The 21,056-nt window shown below is 37.9% G+C and overlaps 1 protein-coding gene across 6 annotated transcripts in view; it reads left to right on the forward strand.

Moving 5' to 3' along the window:
• IFT88 (intraflagellar transport 88) overlaps positions 1–18,937 on the forward strand; it is a 46,825-nt gene extending 27,888 nt beyond the window's left edge. For 5 of the 6 annotated variants that reach the window (XM_054221687.1, XM_054221697.1, XM_054221703.1 and 2 more), the window contains 5 exons: positions 1,102–1,167; positions 2,939–3,045; positions 8,350–8,410; positions 17,855–17,950; positions 18,671–18,937. In XM_054221687.1, the coding sequence (XP_054077662.1) occupies positions 1,102–1,167; positions 2,939–3,045; positions 8,350–8,410; positions 17,855–17,950; positions 18,671–18,792 (452 nt within the window). In that variant the 3' untranslated portion in view covers positions 18,793–18,937. The remainder of the gene's footprint in view (positions 1–1,101; positions 1,168–2,938; positions 3,046–8,349; positions 8,411–17,854; positions 17,951–18,670) is intronic. The other variant, XM_054221719.1, reaches the window with a different exon arrangement.
• Positions 18,938–21,056: the final 2,119 nt, after the last annotated feature.

The raw sequence follows: 21,056 nt of genomic DNA on the forward strand, positions 1-21,056 counted from the left end.
GTTGATTAATTCCTATTCCTTTTCAGCAGCAGGTATAATTTTTCAGTATTAAAATAGTATTTGTGTTACACAAACAAAAGACAAACTTAATGTGCTGTATTTTCTTACTGGGAACATAATAGGCAAAATGGAAAGAGACTAATCTTTCTGGGTTTTTCATCACCTAAAAAGCATTCAAGGCACTTGATAGTGTAAATAATACTTTTCTTTCTTGCTGTCCCATTTTATCACTCTCCTTTATGCTTCTTTAGAACTTTACATAACAGACTTCCATAATAAATAAGTGCATTTTCTGAGTCTGCTCAGTTATTTAATACAACAGTGAGAAAAGGAACAGAACCTGGGGAAGTCAGTGAATTAAGAACAGTCAGCACCACTCGAAAGCAGACAGATTAACTGTTTTCCCAGCAAAGAAACACTGGTTTTGGCTGCCTTTTAGGCTATTTATGATTCACTGGCAAAATTCCCAGCTGATTGTGTTAACACGTAGCAGATCTCTATCTTGCACTAGGAAAATAAAAATAGTGATACCTCAACAAACTTTTTTTTGTCAGATATTTTATGGCTATGATGTTTTAGATTCACAGGGTCTGTCAGTCCTTTCCATAATAATCAAGCCGAGCCAAAATTGAAGGCAAAAGTCTTAAAGGATAATTACTTTGCTACTAGATTTGGGCAAAGGAGAGACACACAATTAGTATTCTGAGGGAAGGAAGGACAGGCAGAGCTCAACTGTTAAACATTTCTATTTGACCAAACCATGCATTTGCAGCCTCAGGTAAACCCTGGTATGCTTTATACAGCTTGTCTAGTAGATGTGTCTTAGAACAATAGGGTCCTAGAGGCAGGTCAAAAAAGGGGCAAAAATCAGGAAACTCCTCTTAGTTCTGTTATTTACAGAGTAATTTGGGCTGTTTTCAGATGCTCTTAGTTTTTACTATGAGTAAGAAAAGAATGTTAAGTTTGGTTTTGTCAAATTTGATCTTATGATACTAAATCATGTACTCAAACCAAAAGGATGAAGTGATGTTAAACAGGGTCTGTTTTTCATCAGATATTCTTTTTGGATATATGGATAGGAGGTGTTTGTTTTGTTTGCAGGTAATTACCAGAAAGCACTAGAGAAATACAAAGTCATTCACAGAAAATTCCCAGAGAATGTTGAATGTAAGTTGTTTCATTGAGTGGTGCAACTATCAAAGGTAACTTTTTTACATTGATATGTGTGTTAGTAATCGTATGATGTAAGTATTTTTCATGTGAAAATATTTTCATGAACTAACATTTTTACTCATGCTAATGCTGCATGTTTTCTGTGACAACACTAAAGCATGATTTAAGAAATATTAAGGTAATGCTGAAGAAGAGAGATGAAAATTAACTTTAGTGGATTGGTTGAGTTCTCTCATACGTGCTTTCTAAATTTTATAACTATGTTACTTATTTAATCTTTCTTATGATAAAATACATGTATTTTTACTTCTAGTCACTGGTGGTTGAAACTCCTGATGTAAGTTTCTAGATATAAGAAAATCTTATTGTTAAGTTTTACCAAAACCAGGCCTTCCAAAAGAATGTAGAGAGTGAGATTTTGTTGTTGGGTTTTTAACTATAATAGGTCAGCCAGTCTCTCGAAAATCCCTTGAGAATTTCAAACCAAACTGCAGGAAACATAACTTTGAAGAGTAAGATATTTTGCAGAATCAGTCACACTATACTCTAAATGAAAAAGCCCTGTAGAAAATTGGGGTTGTCACTGGTTGTGAGAACATCCTCTTACAACCCACGCTGTGCCTCACTAATTCCAAAATATGAGCTTGTTGCCAACAAGCCTGTGCTTTTAAATACTATGTGGGAAGAACATTCACTGTACTTTAAAATAAAATTGTATTGTTCTGCTTTAATAAACACTGCTTTTTAAAAGAGGAATCATACAGCTCTGTTGTACAAGAGAAATTCAATACTATGACTCCTCAAAGTTATAAGCAAAATGTTATGTTCGTATTGGTCACACATATTTCAGAGGGGTGGAGCATTTAGTAAACCTTTTAGAATCCTAGTATTTTTCTGAATGTAGTTTCTACAAATTATGAAACGGAGGCTGGAGTTTGTTTTTTGTGTTTTAAAAGTTTTCTGCTGTTGAAACAATGGTTTTTCACGCATCCCTCCCTGTCCGTGTGCTTCCGTCTTCCTTATGCCGGTTCTGATGCTTACCTGACCCCCTCAGTGAACAAGTTCAGTTCCCAATATCAGCAGAAAACTAACTTAGCACAGAAGGAAAATCAGGAGCATTCAGGAGGATAATGGCTCATGTCATGCTTGTTTCTGCTTCAGAGGCAGTTCTTTCAAAAGGATGTTGACAAACACGTAGGAATAGCAACAATGTTTTCAGAGTTTGGTATAGTGTCTCAGGAGACTTTTTAGGGGTTCATTTGGTTCCATCATACGGTTACAGTCGATCTTCATGTCTGGTTTGTTGTTTGTTGTTTTTTTTTAATTCTATAAATACTAATCTTTAAAAAATCAACACAGCAGCAGAAAAAAGAAACCATTCTGATTAACTTGGCTTTTGTAAAGTTGTTTTCATCAAAATGCTATTGGTAGTGGCTCCTCAGTAATAACTTAATGTCATTATTATGCTTTCCAGTTTCCAAAGTATTTTGCAAATGTCAAGAGTTCTGAGCCAGATGACTTAGTGTGTCTTCTGCCTTCCACATATGTAAATGGTATTTGTACTGTTCATGGATATAGACACTGCATCACAGAAAATGTTAAATTATTTGCAAACGATCACAACTTGCATAGTGATACTGGACTAGTGTCACCTTGTATTCTCAGCTATTTGCATTGTTTGCCATTCTGTATTCTGTGAGGGTGCATTTGTAGTTTGACCTGCTTGTAAGCCTTTTTTTTAAACAATGTTTTGCTTTTCAATTAGGCCTCCGATTTTTAGTTCGTCTCTGCACAGATATGGGGCTGAAAGAAGTCCAGGAATATGTGACAAAGCTCAAGAAAGTGGAAAAATTAAAAGAAATAAGAGAGCAGGTAAGTTTGTTTCTTTCTGTGATTATACAGTATCACTACATACATAGATGAAACTAAAATAGTGTTTATGATACTTCAAGATAAAACGTGTATTAACTTCCGGCTTTAGAGAGGCTCGTATTTTGTGGTTTTGGGGTTTTTAGTTTTAAATTACTGATCAGCCTTATATCTGTCTGAATGGTTTTCGAGCACCGGATTTTCTGTGATTTTTAAATACTAGTGAAAGATGGGTTATGTGGATGTGATGGGAATGCTGGAGCCACCCACATAATTCAATGTCTCTGGAATGTTGTCTTTCCTACTTATTTGCCAAACTGTATAAAGTGTATTTATGAGCCAAGTAATAAAGCAACTACAGGGAGAGAAGGGGAGCCTAAGAATTTGTCCATGTAGTAGAACTCCTTTTTGCTATATACAAAGTTGCAACACTGGCAGATTACATAGGTAGAAGTAAATTATTCACGTTAGTGCCAATTTTTAAACTGTAAAAAAAAATTCCATGGAAAAGCTTCAGGCTGTGAAAGGTATGAGATCATAACTTGTGTTCTATTCAGAGGAATGAACGTGTGCGTGTGCATCATTTTCTTGCTATTCCTGTCATAAAGTAAGATTTTAAAATTAAAATCAGCTTCTTGTTTGGAAAGCGTTATCGTGCTGTTGAGCTGCAAAGTGCTCATGCTTGCTCTTCCTATCCATTGAATTGCCACAAAGCTAAATGGTCACGTTAGGACATGTTAAGTCTTACCTAGTTTGCCCTGCTCCTAGTGACACCTACTGTCTCCTCTTTGATGTCAAGTCCATGTGTTAATGCATCCTTTGTTACTTCACTGTTACTTCACTTTTACTTCAATTCCAGAGAATCTCAGAATGCACATGTACACTTGGACATTTTAAAAATGAAGCTCACAAGGGGAAACACTGATCAAAGGATTCCAAATTTATGCCACAAGCTTACTTTGGGGGCCAAGTGTATTGGCTTGGATTCTCAGTAAATGTAGAATTTAAAACACTTGGGAAAATGGACAAAAGAAAGCAGTCCACAAATGTGGTGCAGCTAATATTCCTCCATGTCTCCCCTATAACGGTATCAGTAAGCAAAACAGATGACCAGATATAATGATCCTGTCCTGCAAAACTCATAATTTAAGAGATCTCTCTGAAGTGTGTTAAACAGCCTTTGCTTGGTTTCTAGGGAATATCAGTTAAATGTCAGTGACATACATAATTCTTTGCAATAACTTTCAATACCTCAATGCTTTACTCGGGAAACCTCGGAGATTAAACCAGTTTAAACTGCATTATTTTATAGTTGGTGAGAGAGGTCCCTGGAGATGGAGATGTTATCTATTTCCTTGCATATAATTCCAGCGTTTTTTACACTGAAGGTGTTAACACTTTTTTCCTTTAAGAAAGTTAATGTTTGAGTATGTAAATAATAATAATAAAAAAAACTTGTCACATCTCTTCCTGTTTATTTCAGTTGGAAGCGGGAGCTTTCCTGAAGACATTTCTGTACTTCCTGGTGGAGAAAAACCTACTAGTAAAATATTTAAAAGATCGTAGAATAGTTTGGATTGGAAGGGATTTTTAAAGGTCATCTAGTCCAACCCCCCTGCAATGAGCAGGGACATCTTCAACTAGATCATGTTGCTCAGAGCCCTGTCCAACCTGACCTCGAACATTTCCAGGGATGGGGCATCTACCACCTCTCTGGGCAACCTGTGCCAGTGTTTCTCCACCCTCGTAAATTTTTTTTCCTTATATCTAGTGGGAGTCTACCCTCCTTTAGTTTAAAACCATTACCCCTTGTCCTACTGCAACAGGCCCTGCTAAAAGTTTGTCCCCATCTTTCCTGTAGGCCCCTTTAAGTACTGGAAGGCTGCAGTAAGTTCTCCCTTCTCTCCTCCAGGCTAAACAACCCCAGCTCTCTCAGCCTTTCTTCATTGGAGAGCTATTCCATCCCTCTGATAATTTTTGGGGCCCTGCTCTGGACCCACTCCAACAGGTTCATGTCTGTCTTGTACTGGGGACCCCAGACCTGGACACAGTACTCCAGGTGGGGTGTCATGAGAGCGGAGTAGAGAGAAGAATATGGTGTCTATGATGGCATTTATAGTTAGTCAAAGCTTTAAGGTAGATCTGCCTAAACATTCTCCTATAGTGTGTTGCCCAGAAAAGAAATCAGGCTTTTAAATTTGAATAAGCCTGATTCTATTCTAAATTAACTAACCCAATTCTCTTTTAAACAGAGAAAACTGAAATGCACTAGGTTTAAAAAAAAACACAAACCCAAAACAAAACAAAACCACACCACCCCTTCAAAACCATCACCACCAATAGAAATAAAACAGGTTTCTAGTCAGCTCTGTCAACTTCATCCCTGCAGGCCGGCCATGCTTCCAGCCTGTTGGAGTAAGCTCAGTGAGTTTTTGAATGGCAGCAAAAATCTGCCGCTGTCGTTCCTAGTACATTCTCTTCAGAACCTCTGAAGTCTGATCAGTTGCTTTCTGCTCCTTGCAGCTCCTTGACATGGGGGCGCATGCTCCCATCTCCCTCTTCTGGCTCTCTTGTCAGCCACACTCTGAAATCTCCCAAGTTCGGTGTCTCCTCAAGGAAAGGAACAACTTTTTTCTGTCCCTCAAGGAACCCACTGACCCAGTTTTCTTAAAAATCAACACCATTGTAGATGTAGAGGAACAAAGACACTAAGAAAAAACAATGTTACAGAACGCACTGCAATTTAGTATGCTGCCATCCTGTATTAGAAGTTGAGTATATTTCTGTGAGAGAATCCCAATATCAGTGCTGTCTTGCAAACAATAGCCCCACAGTTCCTTTTTGCTATTGCTGTTATGTCTGGGTTCCCATCCTGTGGTTTTGGGATTGGGGAATTTTTTTGTTTGCTTGATGTGTGTGTGTGTGTGGTTTTTTAGTCTTATGTCTACCATCTGGCTTTGGAAATTACTAGGTATTTTTGTCCTAAGAAATTTCTTCTGTCATCCATAAGCATATAGTCATAAACTATACTTTCAAGTTCTAAAATTATCAAATTTTAATATTTCACCACCTAAGTTTCCAATAGCAACACTGGCTTCAGTTAGCAGTACCAGATATAGTTCAATTCATGCTCCCAATTTCATACTAACCTGTGATTTCTCAATTGCACCCAATAAAGAGAAAATAGATAAATGCTGGTGCAATATACTTACATTTCAAAATCTGCACACAGACTTCGTCTTCCTGTAGAAATCGATCAAAATTTGCTATTCTGCATTGTTTTTCCAGAATACGTTGGATAACGTATAAACTCCAAAACACATGGAGTTTATACCAAAATAAATATTCTGGAGTACTTATTTCACTCGGTTCTCAAATATGGACAAGTTGTTAAACACTTCCAGCCAAGAATCTGGGAACATCTGTGGGGTTCATTCCCTGTAGAAATTTTTCTCCCTGCCTCTCACAGTATTGGATTTTTACTTCACATGTTGGGTTTTTTTTCTTTTTCTTTTTTTTACTGCATTAATCTTTTTTTTTTTTTTTATGTTTCAGTTTAAAAAAGACAGTAACAGTGTTAACAGTGTAAAAGTTCACACAACCTTCTTGGCACTGATGTATATGCACATTACTATTTATTTCCGTTAAGTGAGCTTAATGACTGAAAATGAGGGACTGATTGGGTGTGGTGTGAAGCAGTGATGATAGGTGCAAACATTGAGGGGGACTTACTGCTTTTACCTTCAGGCATCTACATCTGGACTAATCATCCTAAATTTCTTTTGCAGTCATGGGAGAGAAATAGGCATTTTTAGGGTGGAAATCATTGGACCTATTTTAAATGTCTGCTTTTAGTATGGGATGACTTATAAACTACGCACTTGGAACTTTACAGGAATTAGTCATATGCTTAAGCTGAAGTACTTCTATAGTATTTTGGGAGTAAAGTCCCAGGATGTAAATGCCATGAGGGCACTATCACATAGGGATCACTTCCCTCTGGCAGACAGAAGCTGAGCTTCCACTGGCAGACTCATTGTCAGTCATTCAACATTTGGAGAGTCTGAACATGCTTCCTGAAGGACTGATATACTGGACTGCTAATAGGATATTTAATCCAGAATTCAGAGAACATATTTTAGACTTGAGGATTTCCCAAAATAAATAAAAAGTATGAGAAATTTGGTCCCAGACTGGATCGCTTCAAGACCATTCCTGGTTTCACACTAGGCTCCCTGCTTTCCTGTCTGACTCCTGTGAGTTTTGATTTAAGGGTTCTTCCGTTTTCTGTTGGCATCAATTTTGAAAGTTCTTTCAGTTCTGTGTCATTCCAACTTTGCCAGATTCCATGATATTTTTCTGGTGAAAAATGAGTGAAGAAGCTACAGTAATTGACCTGAACACATAGGTAGTGTGCACATGTGTTTTTATCAGATCCTGAATTCATGTTTTGAAATAAGATGCAGAGATTACTTTATTAACAACTGAGTGCTTTAAACACCAAGTATTTGTACCTATCCATCAAAAAGTCCCTTGTTGAGATGTATCTTCTTGTAATTGACAAGATATTTGCATGAGAAATTTGGTGGTTTGCCAGGAGAAGCCAAGTCTGCCATGTGATACAGAGGTATTGCTTTGATAAACTTTAAAGTTTTCAAATAACACTAAAAAAACACAGCTGGAAGATGTTTATGGTGCCTTCCTCAGTGCAAGAGAGCTGACTTTTTAAACACAACTTTTAAAGTATTTACCTTCACCTTTATCTTGCATTTAACACTCAACAGCAAATTAAATTTTGCTGTAAAGTACAGTGCTGTGCCAAGTATTCAAAATTTAAGATCTATGGGGTGAATAGTTCTTTTTATAGATTTCCCTACTTCCCCCCCCTTGAATCTTTACAATAATAAAACGCTTGTGGGATTTACAAGACGTTAATAGGCAGAGGCTACTTTGAACTCATGCAAGGAGGGCTATGTTGCCTGTTTTTTCAGCTGTACCTCACAAAGGTACATCTGAACTATTTTTATACACATTCTTTGTATAAATTTTATCTGAAGAAAAACGATTTATTGAGATGCTCTGTTTGAATTTCATAGAACTCATTTTATGTAAACTTTGGATTTAACACTGATTTTAAGGACAACTTTGTTGGAAAAGGAAGGTTTATTAGTTACAGTATAGTAAACCTACTTTAATGTTGTTCTACTGTTTTATTAATAAGCTGAGTTTTCAATAATTATCTTTAATATATATTACTAAATGGGGGTTTTGTTTTGTTCTTTTCAAATCTTTGTGACTGTTCACCAGCGCATTAAATCTGGCAGAGATGGCAGCGCACGTAGCCGCAGAGAAGGAAATGCTGATGGTGGTAAGTACTTAATGTCTCTGCTTTAAATATCAGATTTGTTAGGATCCTAAAGAAACTAGTTTTTTTTAAAGTGTTTGTAAAACCTCCTTACATTCTGAAATGCACACAAATATGTAACATGCAAGTACTTCACAAATTTTATTTCATAATTTTTCATTATCTCATTGCTGTATGAAACCTCAGCTGGTACAGTAGCATGGATTTGGTCTAAGATTTGTGCCTTACATACAGATCTCCGTATATTCCAAAGCTAAATTTCTACATCAGTACTGTGGACTTGAACGTTTTTATCCCATTAACTTTGGAATATTTGCTGTAAGGAATCATTTATTATAACAAAAAAGAACATGTAAGCTATGAAAAACAGGAATTCATTGTGTCTTTATTTAACATAGAGAAAAGGGAATTTTGTGCCCACCATCTAGTCTGTTACATTAGGTGTTCGTTACAAGTTCAAGAGGCTATTTTGTACAGCTGACTTTGTAATAAGAAGACACCCATACTATCTTTGAGCTGCTTCTTGCCCTTTTCCCAGTGTAGCAGAGTTGAGTCTTCCATAGAGGAAAGCTTGCTCTCTGACTGTGAAGTCTCTCTGCTTCTATAGATTTACAATGCTGACTTTCATAAATGTAAAACTCTAGCAGTGTAAGTCTGGAAACTGGCCTGCTTTGTCTTTGCACTAGGCAGTGTGCATGTTGCAGAGCTAATGATTTTTCCCTCCCATTATTAAATCCATGAAATGTTAGTAATGTTAAACTTAACTGTTCCCCACTGCTGCTCTACGGAAACTAGCAGACTTCAGGCTAATTCAGTCACCTAGAAAAAAATCCATTTTGACCCAAATAGGAAATGGTTTCTTTGTATTCTGCATTTGGTTTATCTTAATATCGATGGGTGTCATAAAAAGTCATCCCTTATACATGCTTCCCTCTTTTCCCTTCCTTTTACAGAGAAATAATATATGGAATATTTTTTCTTATTTGGTAATTTGATTTCTCCACCTACCTAGCAGATGCTTTACTATATTTATCCAATTCTGGAGGATCATGAAAAGTCATGGAAATTACTAGTGTAATCTTAGAATGCTGTTAAATGTATGAAGACTGCTTTCCTGGGTTCTCTAAGGGTTAAGAATGAGTGTTGGATGCTTGAAGGAGATCTCATTAGTTTTTCAGCTCAGTAGGTTCACTAGAGAAGCTTTTAAATCATTTCTTGATATGTAGAAAAAACGACATTCACCTAGGATTGAATTTTACCTGTTCTGGGCCTCAGGCCAAAGTAATTCTTGGGGTGAAATTCCTTATTTTGGTAACAGAGAGGGATGGAAATGTTTCTGCACTCTCCTTTGTTACACCAGCCCTATGATCAGGCAGCCAGCTAGAAGTGCCAGCAAAACAGCAGCCCGAGACGGCATCGGTCCCTGTTTTCTGTCATAAGGTGGAGATCCGCTTTGGCTTATAATAAATAGAAATGAAGAGCAGCATTGGTAGCAGGCAAGGGTATTTACAGCTGTGCAAAACATTGCATCAGGCATACAGGCAAAAGGCACAATGGGTCTCTTTTCTTACAGATACATTTTATAATTATCCCTGCCCTTGTTAGTGAAAAAAGGGCATGTATTGGGACACAGTAGTCGGTAATTTAGCGAAAGAGGATGTAAATAATGACCAAGCTGGAAAGATGCTAAGACAACATTAATCCCCCAAACTACCATTTTGTCAATACTTCTTCTAAAGACAGAAATATCTATGGAAAACATCTATGGTCTTTTAAAAAAAATTTGAAATAAAAAAAATAATCCCCTCCCCTCCAGAGTTGAACACATGAGAACTTTGACTTCAAGCTCTCGTAATTCCACAGCATTACTTTTCCCCCCAATAACTAGAGTAATGGGAGAAGAGCAACTGCAGACATTTAGGATGCTAACATAAAGAGGATGAGAGGGTAAGCAGGGTGAGGATTGACCTAGAATTTGTCCTATCAATAATTCTTAGATTGTTGATCAAGATTTTATGTCAAATTCATGAAAGAATGGAAAAAAACAGAGTTTGGGAACAAGTCTGTATAAGAGCATGTTTGAGAAGTCTCCGTTATACAAATTCAGTGCCAAAGATTCAACCTTTCTGGAAATGACTCAACAAACAAGCTGAGGTACAAAGAAGGTCCTGTATTGAGCCCAGTGTTAACTTTCTGCTGGGATTCCTAATTAAAAGTTATACTGAGATGTACTACTTACATTTATTTTTAGAAGGAGTTAAAGGCATTACACTTTTTTAACTAGTAGTGTTGACTCTGGGGAACCTTATCAGTGAAGAAGCTGCACACTCACAGCAACAGATGTTAAGGACTATATTGTAGTTTGTGTGCCTTTTATTGAGGATGACTGACAGAAACCTGAAGACCCAAACATTGTTTTATCCAATGTTAGGCAGCATTCACCTGGGTTATGAGTCTGTTTTTTGCAGTGTAAAAAACCTTTGTACATGGCCTGAGTAAAGACACATACGGAATATAAACATGGGTTATCTTATTTCAGAATCTTAGTACATTTTTGATAAATTAATGGCTTCAAAATAATAATAATAAAAAACCCCACATTTGTATACATTTTAAGATTAATCTTTTCCAGTGGTGTTGCCAGCACCAAAAGGGATCATTTTCCTGCAGTGTATGAGGGATTTGCCATCATTACTGGACCCAGTGAAGCATGGAATCCTCCTCAGTTTAGTACGTACTAGCTAAATTAAAGTACTTAGTAGCTAAATGAAGTGTGTGTGCATTCCAAATATTTTAGGTGGCATTCCTAACATATATTTTTTTCACCAAGTATTTTGTCCCTATATTAGGGACTCCCTGTATATTAGGAGTATTAATGATTCAGGCTTCATTGTTTTAGGAAATGTGATCTGAAATTGCTTTTAAAGAGGAAACTAAGAGGAAAGAGAACTAAGTCAGCAGGGCTTGTATTTAAAAGGACACTTACTACTTTGCTAATATAAGTTAAAACAGAAGGTGCATGACATGCATCAAAGCATAATCTGAAGAATATGATTAGTGTATGCATGAATCGTAGACAGAATGGAAAAAGAGAGACCAAGAAAACTGACATTTATGTCAGTGTCAGTTAATCTACTCTTGTCTTGTGAGAAGGATAAGTATTAAATCTAAAATGAATACCCCAAATTGAACGTGTTTGTTCACTCTTATTTATAAAAATTTTCTTCTCTCCACGAATATCAGATTTATGATTTTCGATCTTTTTGATTCATGTTGGAAGCAGCTGACCTGGGTATATGCCCTTAAAATTCTTCTTTTTCATTTTAAAAAAGGAGGATAAATAAATAATTAAATAAAGAAAAAAAACCCCACAAAAACCTGAAAGCTAACAGTACATCTGAGTTCTCAAAGATTTCCTTTTCAATAAGCTTTTCTTGTTTTCATACTCACTTTTTTTTGTGTTTTGCAGAGACGTGATACTAACATACAGAATTTGGAAGTTAGGAGGTTGTGGTTTTTACTACCCAAAAAGATTTTTACTGTTCAATAGCATAAGGCCTTTCATAGATAAGGCACAGTATGACCTTAAGGAATAATTACCATAGTGGTGTTTACTTGGTCTCTGCATTTGCTTAGCTGTCTGAATGGGGAATTTTGTACTGGATGAGAGGGGACTTTTGTACTGACTGAGAGGAGCCGTGCAGTCTCGGACAGGAGCCCAAAGAAGCAGTGTTGAATTCAGAAGATGAAAGGCTGAGCACTTTGTATTCTCCTTGTTACCTGAGCCTGTCCAGATGAATTTGGGAAGGAAATGGCGCAAGAATAAATTAGGTACCTTTTTATCTTTTTCAGTTTCAGCTGTGATGATGTCAGTGGCAAAAGGGATTTGTCCATTCCAAACAAACATTCCATATTCAAACACCCTTTACCAGCACATAGGGATCTCCTCCTATAATATGTAAACATAGTATAGACGTTAGGGCAATAAGCATCCCAAATAATCTTCACTGTCATTAAGGCAAGAGTTTCTCTTGTTATCCTGCATCTAGGACTTCATGATCACTTATATTTTCTAGGTTTTGTGTGTAAGTTGATGCCTCATTAATGACAAAATGTGGGATTGTTCCATTGGTTGTGTGTACAAAAAAAACCCCAAACCCTTTCTTTTTATAAACAGGGAAAATTCTTGAGTGAAGAGAACATCTTAATCTGTTTTCTGCATCTGAACTCGCCTAAGTTAGCTTAACTGACATTCCAGAAACAACTTTCATTCAACAGAATTTCAAATCAAAATGAACTGCAGTGCAGTTAAAAATTGCGTCTGCTTTCCATGCCATTTCTCAGTTTTAATATAATATTCTGTCTGTTACACTGAACTTACTGTTCTCCTCGGTCAACCCAAACCAAAGCCCTCTCTTCTCCAAAGACGGCGTCTTCATCCCAAATATGAAAGACGCACAGAGCTGCATTTAAACACATTCTAGATTTGGTGAAGCATCTGCAGTCTTTAAAAGCATTGGCCACTATGCACTTTGTTACATAAACATTTTACAGAGGAGGCAGATTACCAAGCCACCTTATGCTTTGATATCTTTCTCCTGATGAGTAAAATGGTACCAAAAGCTCTAATTTATATCCTTCGTGATACTGAAGGAATTTCTGATGCAGTAGTCTCATCGCTGTAATTACAACTAGTGAAAGTCCTTTAAAAAATAAATATAAAACAATGGATTTTATGTGTTGAAGTGATATATACACACAGGTATCTTGCTAAGTAGGAAGTTCAGAAACACAAAGAATTTAGAATCTTTTTTGCTAGATATCGCTGCTTAAAATCGGATTATTCCAAATAATTAATTTTGCAGAATATTGCTTTATTCATTATTCTGACATGTAAAATTAACCATTTTTTAAAAATAAGTTTTATACTTTGATTCCTTTTTAAAATTGTATGTGGAGGAATTAGTTCAAATTAGTTTTTGTGTGCAAGTTGAAGAAATATGAATGAACAGAACACATTATGCTTATAATACAACATAACTAAATGTCCTAAATATAACATTATGGGCATGACTTTTAAACAGATGAGAGGAAGGAATGCACTGTAACAGATATCAGCATGTAGCGTATATTATTTATGTCTTTATATACATAGCTCCCAGTTAATGCTATTGCATGCAAACTGAGGGGAAGATAATGTCAGCATGATAATCCAACTCTCAAGCATAATCATTTTACAGAGTAGATATATTTATAAATCAGATTTTGAAAATGTATCGACCAGCTCTGCTTAATCAGTTCTTGTTGCTTTTTTGAACTGAAATCCGGAGCCATGTTCCTGCAGTCAGTTTATGTGTCCACATTATCCACCCAGGCTGAGTGGACTGGCTTCCACATGAGCTACAGTAATAACATACCTTTTAAATAAAAGTACAATAAATAAATAAATAATGAGCATGTATTAATTGCAGTGAAGGTTTTCTTGGATACAGAGAGCAATTTAGTTCAGCACTGGTCTTCCATTCATTATTCAAAAGCTTTAATTAGGAGCGTGTGTTTGTACAGTTACTAGAGTAATGCAGGTAGAATTCAGTTGCAGTTTGAGAAATGTCTACCTGTAGTCCTTGGATTGCAAGTGCAGTCAGACAGATGTTAACACTCAAAGCTGGACTATTAAAGAAAAACTCTAAAAAAAAATCCTTTCATCCAGAGTTTTTATTATTATCCTATGTCCTGATGTTACCTTTAGTTTTTTCTGTGTATTACTTTAGAGAAAATTAGTTTCATTCCCATAATCCAAAGGCTGGAATGTGTATAAAATCTTTGGCCAAATTATATATGTATACTGAATAAAAACATATAGATGATTTATCTGAAAATAGAACTACAAAAAGTAATTTCAAGATGAAATTTAAACTTCTGGCAGATCATGTTATATGGTCAGCAGAATTTTTAATAGCTGCCATTTTGGTAGCCAAATCCTGTATCCCATGGCAGAGTGTCAAGAAAAGCCTCAGCCCAAATGGCTCAACAACTAGGATATTCCTCCTGAAAGATGGAGCTGTGGGTTTGAACTCCCTCAGGGGCTGGAAGATATTGAAGCCAGATCTCTTGCTCTCTGAGCTGCTGTCTGACATCTCCGTGTAAGGTAGATGGTGTCAACCACCTCTTATTCTCTTCCAGATGTACTTTAAAATGCACGATGCTGCTCTTGCACATTTTTAAGTATGCTCAGAGCATAGCACAGTCCATGGAGACTTGATGTGGTTTTGCATATTAGCTTAATTTAAACTAACTATGGGCTGCTACCAGAAAAGATGTTAACTTTCCCTTCACTCTTGCTGTAGATATAATGGTCATATAGAGGTAAGGTGAGCTGTGTGGTGATCTGCATTACTTTGCTGATACGGTTCAAACGTATCGGCAGCCTGCTCCAGCACAGCCTGCTACCACTTGACAGCACGTGGAGGGGGATGTGACGCATGGCAGAAAGGGCAGGGCGCTCCTTTCTGTGGCGAGGTGGGGCTAGATTGGTAGGTTCAGAGTAAATGAAAAGTGGAACTCGTTACCTCAGGTTGTTACGGATGCAAAAGTTTTACAGGGGCTCAAGGGATTGAACAAGTTCTTGCAGAAAAAAATAAATCAATCCATTATTAAATATCAAGAGCCACTCCCTTCCCCCAAACACATGCTTGATTTACAAATTGTTGGACGCTAGGAAACTATTCTTGGAGAGCTACTGTGTATGCTTGCTCTACTTATGATGCTCTTCCCTAAACATCTTGTTCTTTTGTATGGACAATAAGCCAGTTTAGATAGATCTTTAATCTAATCTACTACGGCATCCCTGTGTTCTTACTGCTCAAGTGTTAAGAGGATGCTGTGCCCATAGACACTTATTCTTCATAGTGTTTTCCAGGGTGCATTTAGTCAAGGTGGGATGTACTGATCAAATAACTTGCTGGTTCTGGAAAGAATAGTTCAGCCCCTGACAGCACTTCTTTTCTTTCCCATTCCTGGATATGTTCTTGCTGCTTCCCTTGCACTACTTCTAGCAGTAGTCTAACCCTTTAGTGAGCTGGTTCAGTTCATTAAATGCAGTAAATAAGTGTTTGGGCAACTGAATCAAGTCTGAAGACTAAAAAGCTACATTTGCGTGAACAGCTATGTCTGCTCACTGTAACAGCACTCACAATTCCATTTACTGTATCGACTCATAAACAGAAAGGGGAGCTTAGGCACCAAGGTGACATTGCTGAACATCCTGCAGGCATCTTGCTGCTCAGGATGGCCATTTTGGGCAACTCAATCATAGCAATAAGTGCTTAAGGAACTTCAAAGCTGTGCGGAGGCGGGGGACGGACAGTTGGTGAGATTTAGGTACTTCAAGGATTGGACACCTAGGGTTGGACCCTAGGGTTGGATGGGGAGAGAAAAGGGGGGAAAATCTGGCTTCAGATTTTGGACATGCTGCTTCATTCCCATCTTGGATGTAGCCCTAATAAAACTTAAGAGTCCTAGGATGTCCAAGAAAGCTTCTGGTTTTGGTTGTTTGTTTTAGGGCAGTAAAATGTACAGTTAACTTGTGGGTATTATGTTTCTCCCAGACATTTCGGTTTGTCCACCATCCTTTTTTTTTTTTTTTCCTTCTTTTAGCTAATATAAAATCCTTTCCATTCCTCTGGTAGTATCACTAAAACCCATGTGTTTTCCTCCTTCACAGCTGAAAACTTTTGATATGCCATCTTCTTCCTCTTTTATTTTCATTACACCCAGTTCTTCCTTTCTGGAACCAACCAATTAAACCTATGGAGTTTCTTTGACGAGTTTAGTCTTCCCTTAGTGTAGTTTCTGCTGTATCATCCCTGTCTTTGCATCTCCTCACAGCTTCTTCCAACTTTATTCATTATTTTGTAAATTATTCATTTTCCGTTGCACAGGACTCTGTGCCTACTCCTATTCTACTCTTTCTCTCCCTGTTAAACATCTTCTGTTGTCCTCTAAACTGTCCTCAAAATGTTTTCATCCACACCATCTTTGAAACTCAGCATTCACCTCTTTATTACGCAGGCCTGTCCAAAGCCCACTGAAATCAAGAGGCAGCCCTTTTGTAATACCACAGCCACGTGGCTGAGCCTCCCCAGTCAAACCCATTGATTCCTTTCAGTTTCTTCAAATCCTTTGTTAAGAATTCACTTCTTCATGAAATCTGACAGTGAGAATTGATCCAAGGGAGGTTGATGTACGTTAAAATAGATTTACCTTGCTTTGAAGTTTCAGCTGTAATCTGTGTCTTGTAAACATATTAACTGTTTGATGTGTGACTGTATGTATTAGATCTTTCTTGGACCAGAGACATTGTCAGCAATTCAGGGCTGAGTAAACTGAAGTTTGCAATAGTATTTATAGAGAAATAAAGGTTTGTCATCTTTGTGGAAGTTGTTGGGTATTTTTTTTATAGTAACAATATTTATAAAAAGAATATTTATAGTAAATAAGACAATGGAAATGTGTTGCCAAGTCCAGACTTTGTAATTAATGTTTGCTGAGTGAAACCCATTTTTCCTCCTTACAGATGGAGGACTTTTAATAACAGCATTGTTTCATGTTGTAAATGAGCATGTTTGTATTTGGCTGCATGGCATGTCCTGCCTTCTAAATACACCAAGCCAAACATGAAACGTTTTCTCCTAGGAGGAAAAAAAAATGCATAAAAATTTGTTGTAGCAGACAAGATTGAAAGCTTGCCATGAATGTGAAAAAGAGATTCAGAGGTGAACAGAATATTTAAAATGTCTGGAATACTGCTGTGGCAAGAGAATGTCAATCTGATGTTCTCTGGGCACGAGGCAGCCCTCAGAGCCGACACATTCCTTGGGGCCCTGCTGCAAACTGAGCTGCCAGCACAGTGTTTGCAGCAAGATGCAGGGCCGGGATGGTCTGTACACACGAACCGTGCCTGCCTGCCATGCAGACAGCGCATGCCAATTACACTCCTCTAATTAAAAGCAAAGTTAGCGTTGTATTTAACCTTGACAGTATGGAACAGGTGGATCATACTAATATATTAGTAAGCACACAGAGGTATGAAATGTCCATATACATTGTGACAGTGTTTATATTTATCATGCTTATTTTAACTCCGAAATGTGACTGTAATTTATAAGCAACTGAAATGTCAGCATTTGAAGCAGAAATATTTTGATGTATTTACTCCAAAGTAAATAAGGCTGTATATATATTTTTTTTTTTAAATTAAAACACGTGTGTGGACACAGTGTCCATTGTGTTTTAATGACCACTATTACAAATGAGTACTGTACCATCCAAATCTTGTTTGACAGATAGTAGCTGAATTTATGTTGTTTCTTGTATCATGATTTCACAGAACATAACAGCATGTAATTTGTCTTCAACTCTTTTTTTTTTTTTTTCCCTCCCCCCCAGATAGTGGTGGTACCAAAGGAGAAAGACTGAGTGTCAAACTAAAAGCTTTGCCTGGAACAAGTGAACCCTATGAAAGCAGCGGCAGTAAAGAAATAGGCAAGTGGGCATCTTATACCTTCTTAACTTTCCTGGCCCTCAAAAAGAGGGGAGATGGAAAAAAAAAGTTATTGGAAGAGCATGTAAATTTAGACAATTAAGAAAAACATTTTCCTCATGAAATAAATGTGAAGCTTTAGCTTTGAAGCAATGGAGCTTTAGCTTCATTGTTCAGAGCTCACTGTAAAGTGATTGTAAATTAAGAAATGTGGCCCATGTAGATATTTATTACTTTCAATATCTGTCTGCCGCATCCTTTAGTCAGCTCTTGTGGTTCTGCAGTCATAAGTTCTACAGTAAGACTGAATTTTCAGAGGGATTTAAAAACCCAAATCCACGTGGAATGTGGTACTTCCTAACATGTCCTTCCGTAACCAATTCATGAGTTTTGCTGTTCCGTGCACTTTTCCGAAGTATTTTTCTCACTTAATGACTGTAATAAAATAAAGACAAATTGATTTTAAAAAAAGAAAGGGGAAAAAAAAAAAAAAGACTTTTATCAGTAGCAGTCAGGTACTTTGCTCTTGCGCCACGCCTCGCCTCCTGAATGCAGGATCTTGTTCTCCTTCAGGGTTCATATGCTCTTTCTGGCCTGCATTTCAAAGTCACCTTACAGATGCGTAATGCTAAAACCCACTCTTGCGTTTGATTGTGTATGTTTGAAACAAAGCTGAAGTTACTTGCAGGTAACTATTTCAAATGTATTTATTTAAACCCTAGATGCCTCCTACGTAGATCCACTTGGCCCACAAGCAGAAAGACCAAAAACTGCAGCAAGAAAAAGAACTGAGGAAGATGATTTTGCTGATGAAGAACTAGGAGAGGATTTGCTTCCAGAATAGCATATGGTCCTCTCGTAATTTTTTATCCTTTTTAAAGTTTTAGCAGAAAAACTTTGATCCACAATGATTTTGTAGTGGATTTTGATAAAATATTTGTGAAACACTTTGGATATATGGTATCTGATATTAAAAAGATGGATTTGAAGTTGCAGTGTCTTTTATAATTTAATTTTAAAAAATAATGCTAAGGTTATTTTACTCGTGCATAAAAACTACGCAGGTATTCAGACTCATTGCAAACTGTATCAAATGTGTAAAGCTTTTGCTTTCAGAGATATGTCCGATAATAGTATGAAACAGAGCAGCCTCTAAAATGTCACCTTTCAATGTGAAATACCTCAGAACAATGTTATAAGGTTGAAAGTCCCATATCCTTCATCCCAAGCCAGAATTTATTTAAGGTCTGTGAATTGACAATTGACTTTCTGAAAATGTTGGATATGACCTTGGTCATCTTTTAAGGCCCCAATTCAGCAAAGCACTTAATACTGATACTGAAGAAAGCATCTTAATTTTAGTGTATGCTTAGCTGAACTAGGGCCACTTTGCAGTCTCTTGGCAACCTCCTAGGTATTTTTGCAATTACAAAGAGGAGGTTGTGGTTTTGGTGTGGTGGTTTTTTTTTTTATTTTGAATGGTCAGAGTGGGCAGGGTTTCAGTCTAGTTTGTTCAGAATTGCTAATTAGATTTCAGCTCATTGATAGGGTTTTAAACTAGGTTTGAAGGGGGATGGGGATGTAACCAGAGTTACTAAAGTGGTGCCTGGGAGCAGCATGCCAGTGCTGGTAGGTAAAAGCGCTAGTAAGGTCTTGCAGCCTGTTGTCGCAGTGAAGGTGAGAGATGATGACCTGTGTGCTAGCAAAGACATGAGGAGTAGTGATGGGTTGGCAACTGCAGAAATGTCTGAGCACGGTCAGGTGTGAATAAGGGCTTGTCCCCCCCAATAAAGTGGCAAGGCAATTAGCCCAGCTGAAGTGCACCTACACGAATGCACGCAGCATGGGCAACAAACAGGAAGAGTCAGAGGCCATTGTACAGCAGGGAAACTATGATATAGTTGCCATCACAGAAACGTGGTGGGAAGACACGCACAACTGGAGTGCGGCGATTGACGGCTACCAACTCTTCAGAAGGGATAGGCAAGGAAGGAGAGGTGGCGGGGTGGCACTCTATGTCAGGGACAGTTTTGAATGCCAAGAACTTAACAATGTGCATGATGACAGTGTTGAGTGTTTATGGATAAGAATCAAGGGGAAGGCCAATAAGCCAGACATCGTGGTGGGATTTTGTTATAGACCCCCCTAACCAGGATGTAGAGGCCGATGAAATATTCTATAAGCAGCTGGCAGAGGTCTTGCGATTGCCTGCCCTTGTTCCTGTGGGGGACTTCAACTTCCCAGACGTCTGCTGGAAATATATAACACAGCAGAGAAGGAATAGTCCCGGAGGTTCCTGGAGTGTGTGGAAGACAATTTCCTACCACAGCTGGTGAGGGAGCCAACTAGGGAAAGTGCCCTACTGGACCCCCTACAAGAGAAGGTCTTGTAGAGGATGTAAAGATTGGAGGTCATCTTGGGCAGAGTGATCATGAAATGATAGAATTTTCGATTCTTGGTGAAGCAAGGCAGGGAGCCAGCAGAACTGCCGCCTTAGATTTCCGAAGGATGAACTTTGGCCTGCTTGGGAGCATGGTTGAGAGTGTCCCTTGCATGACAGTGCTGAAGGGCGAAGGTGCCCAGGGAGGCTGGTCTTACTTCAAGGAGGAACTCTTAAAGGCACAGGAGAAGGCCATCCCCAAGTCCCAAAAAACAAGCAGACAGGGAAGAAGACCAGCCTGGCGAAATAGAGAGCTTTGGCTGGACCTCAGGAAAAAAAGGAAAGTTTATGATCTTTGGAAAAGAGGGTTGGCTGCTTATGAAAAATACCAAGGTGTAGTGAAGCTATGCAGGGCGAAAATTAGAAGGGCCAAAGCTCAAGCAGAACTCATCTTGGCCACCACAGTTAAGGATAACAAGAAGAGATTCTTTCAGTATATCAATAGAAAAAGGAAGACTAGGGAAAATGTAGGCCCACTAACGAATGAGATGGGCGCCCTAGTGGTGGAAGACATAGAGAAGGCAGAGCTACTGAATGCCTTCTTTGCTTCAGTCTTCACTGCTAAAGCTGTCCCTCATGAATCCCAGGCCCTGGAGGCAAGAGGGAAGGTCTGGAGAGAGGAAGAGTTTTCCCCAGTAGAGGAAGATCAGGTTAGAGACCACTTGGCC

This window comes from Rissa tridactyla, chromosome 1, assembly GCF_028500815.1.
Source record: "Rissa tridactyla isolate bRisTri1 chromosome 1, bRisTri1.patW.cur.20221130, whole genome shotgun sequence".
Classification (NCBI taxonomy): domain Eukaryota; kingdom Metazoa; phylum Chordata; class Aves; order Charadriiformes; family Laridae; genus Rissa; species Rissa tridactyla.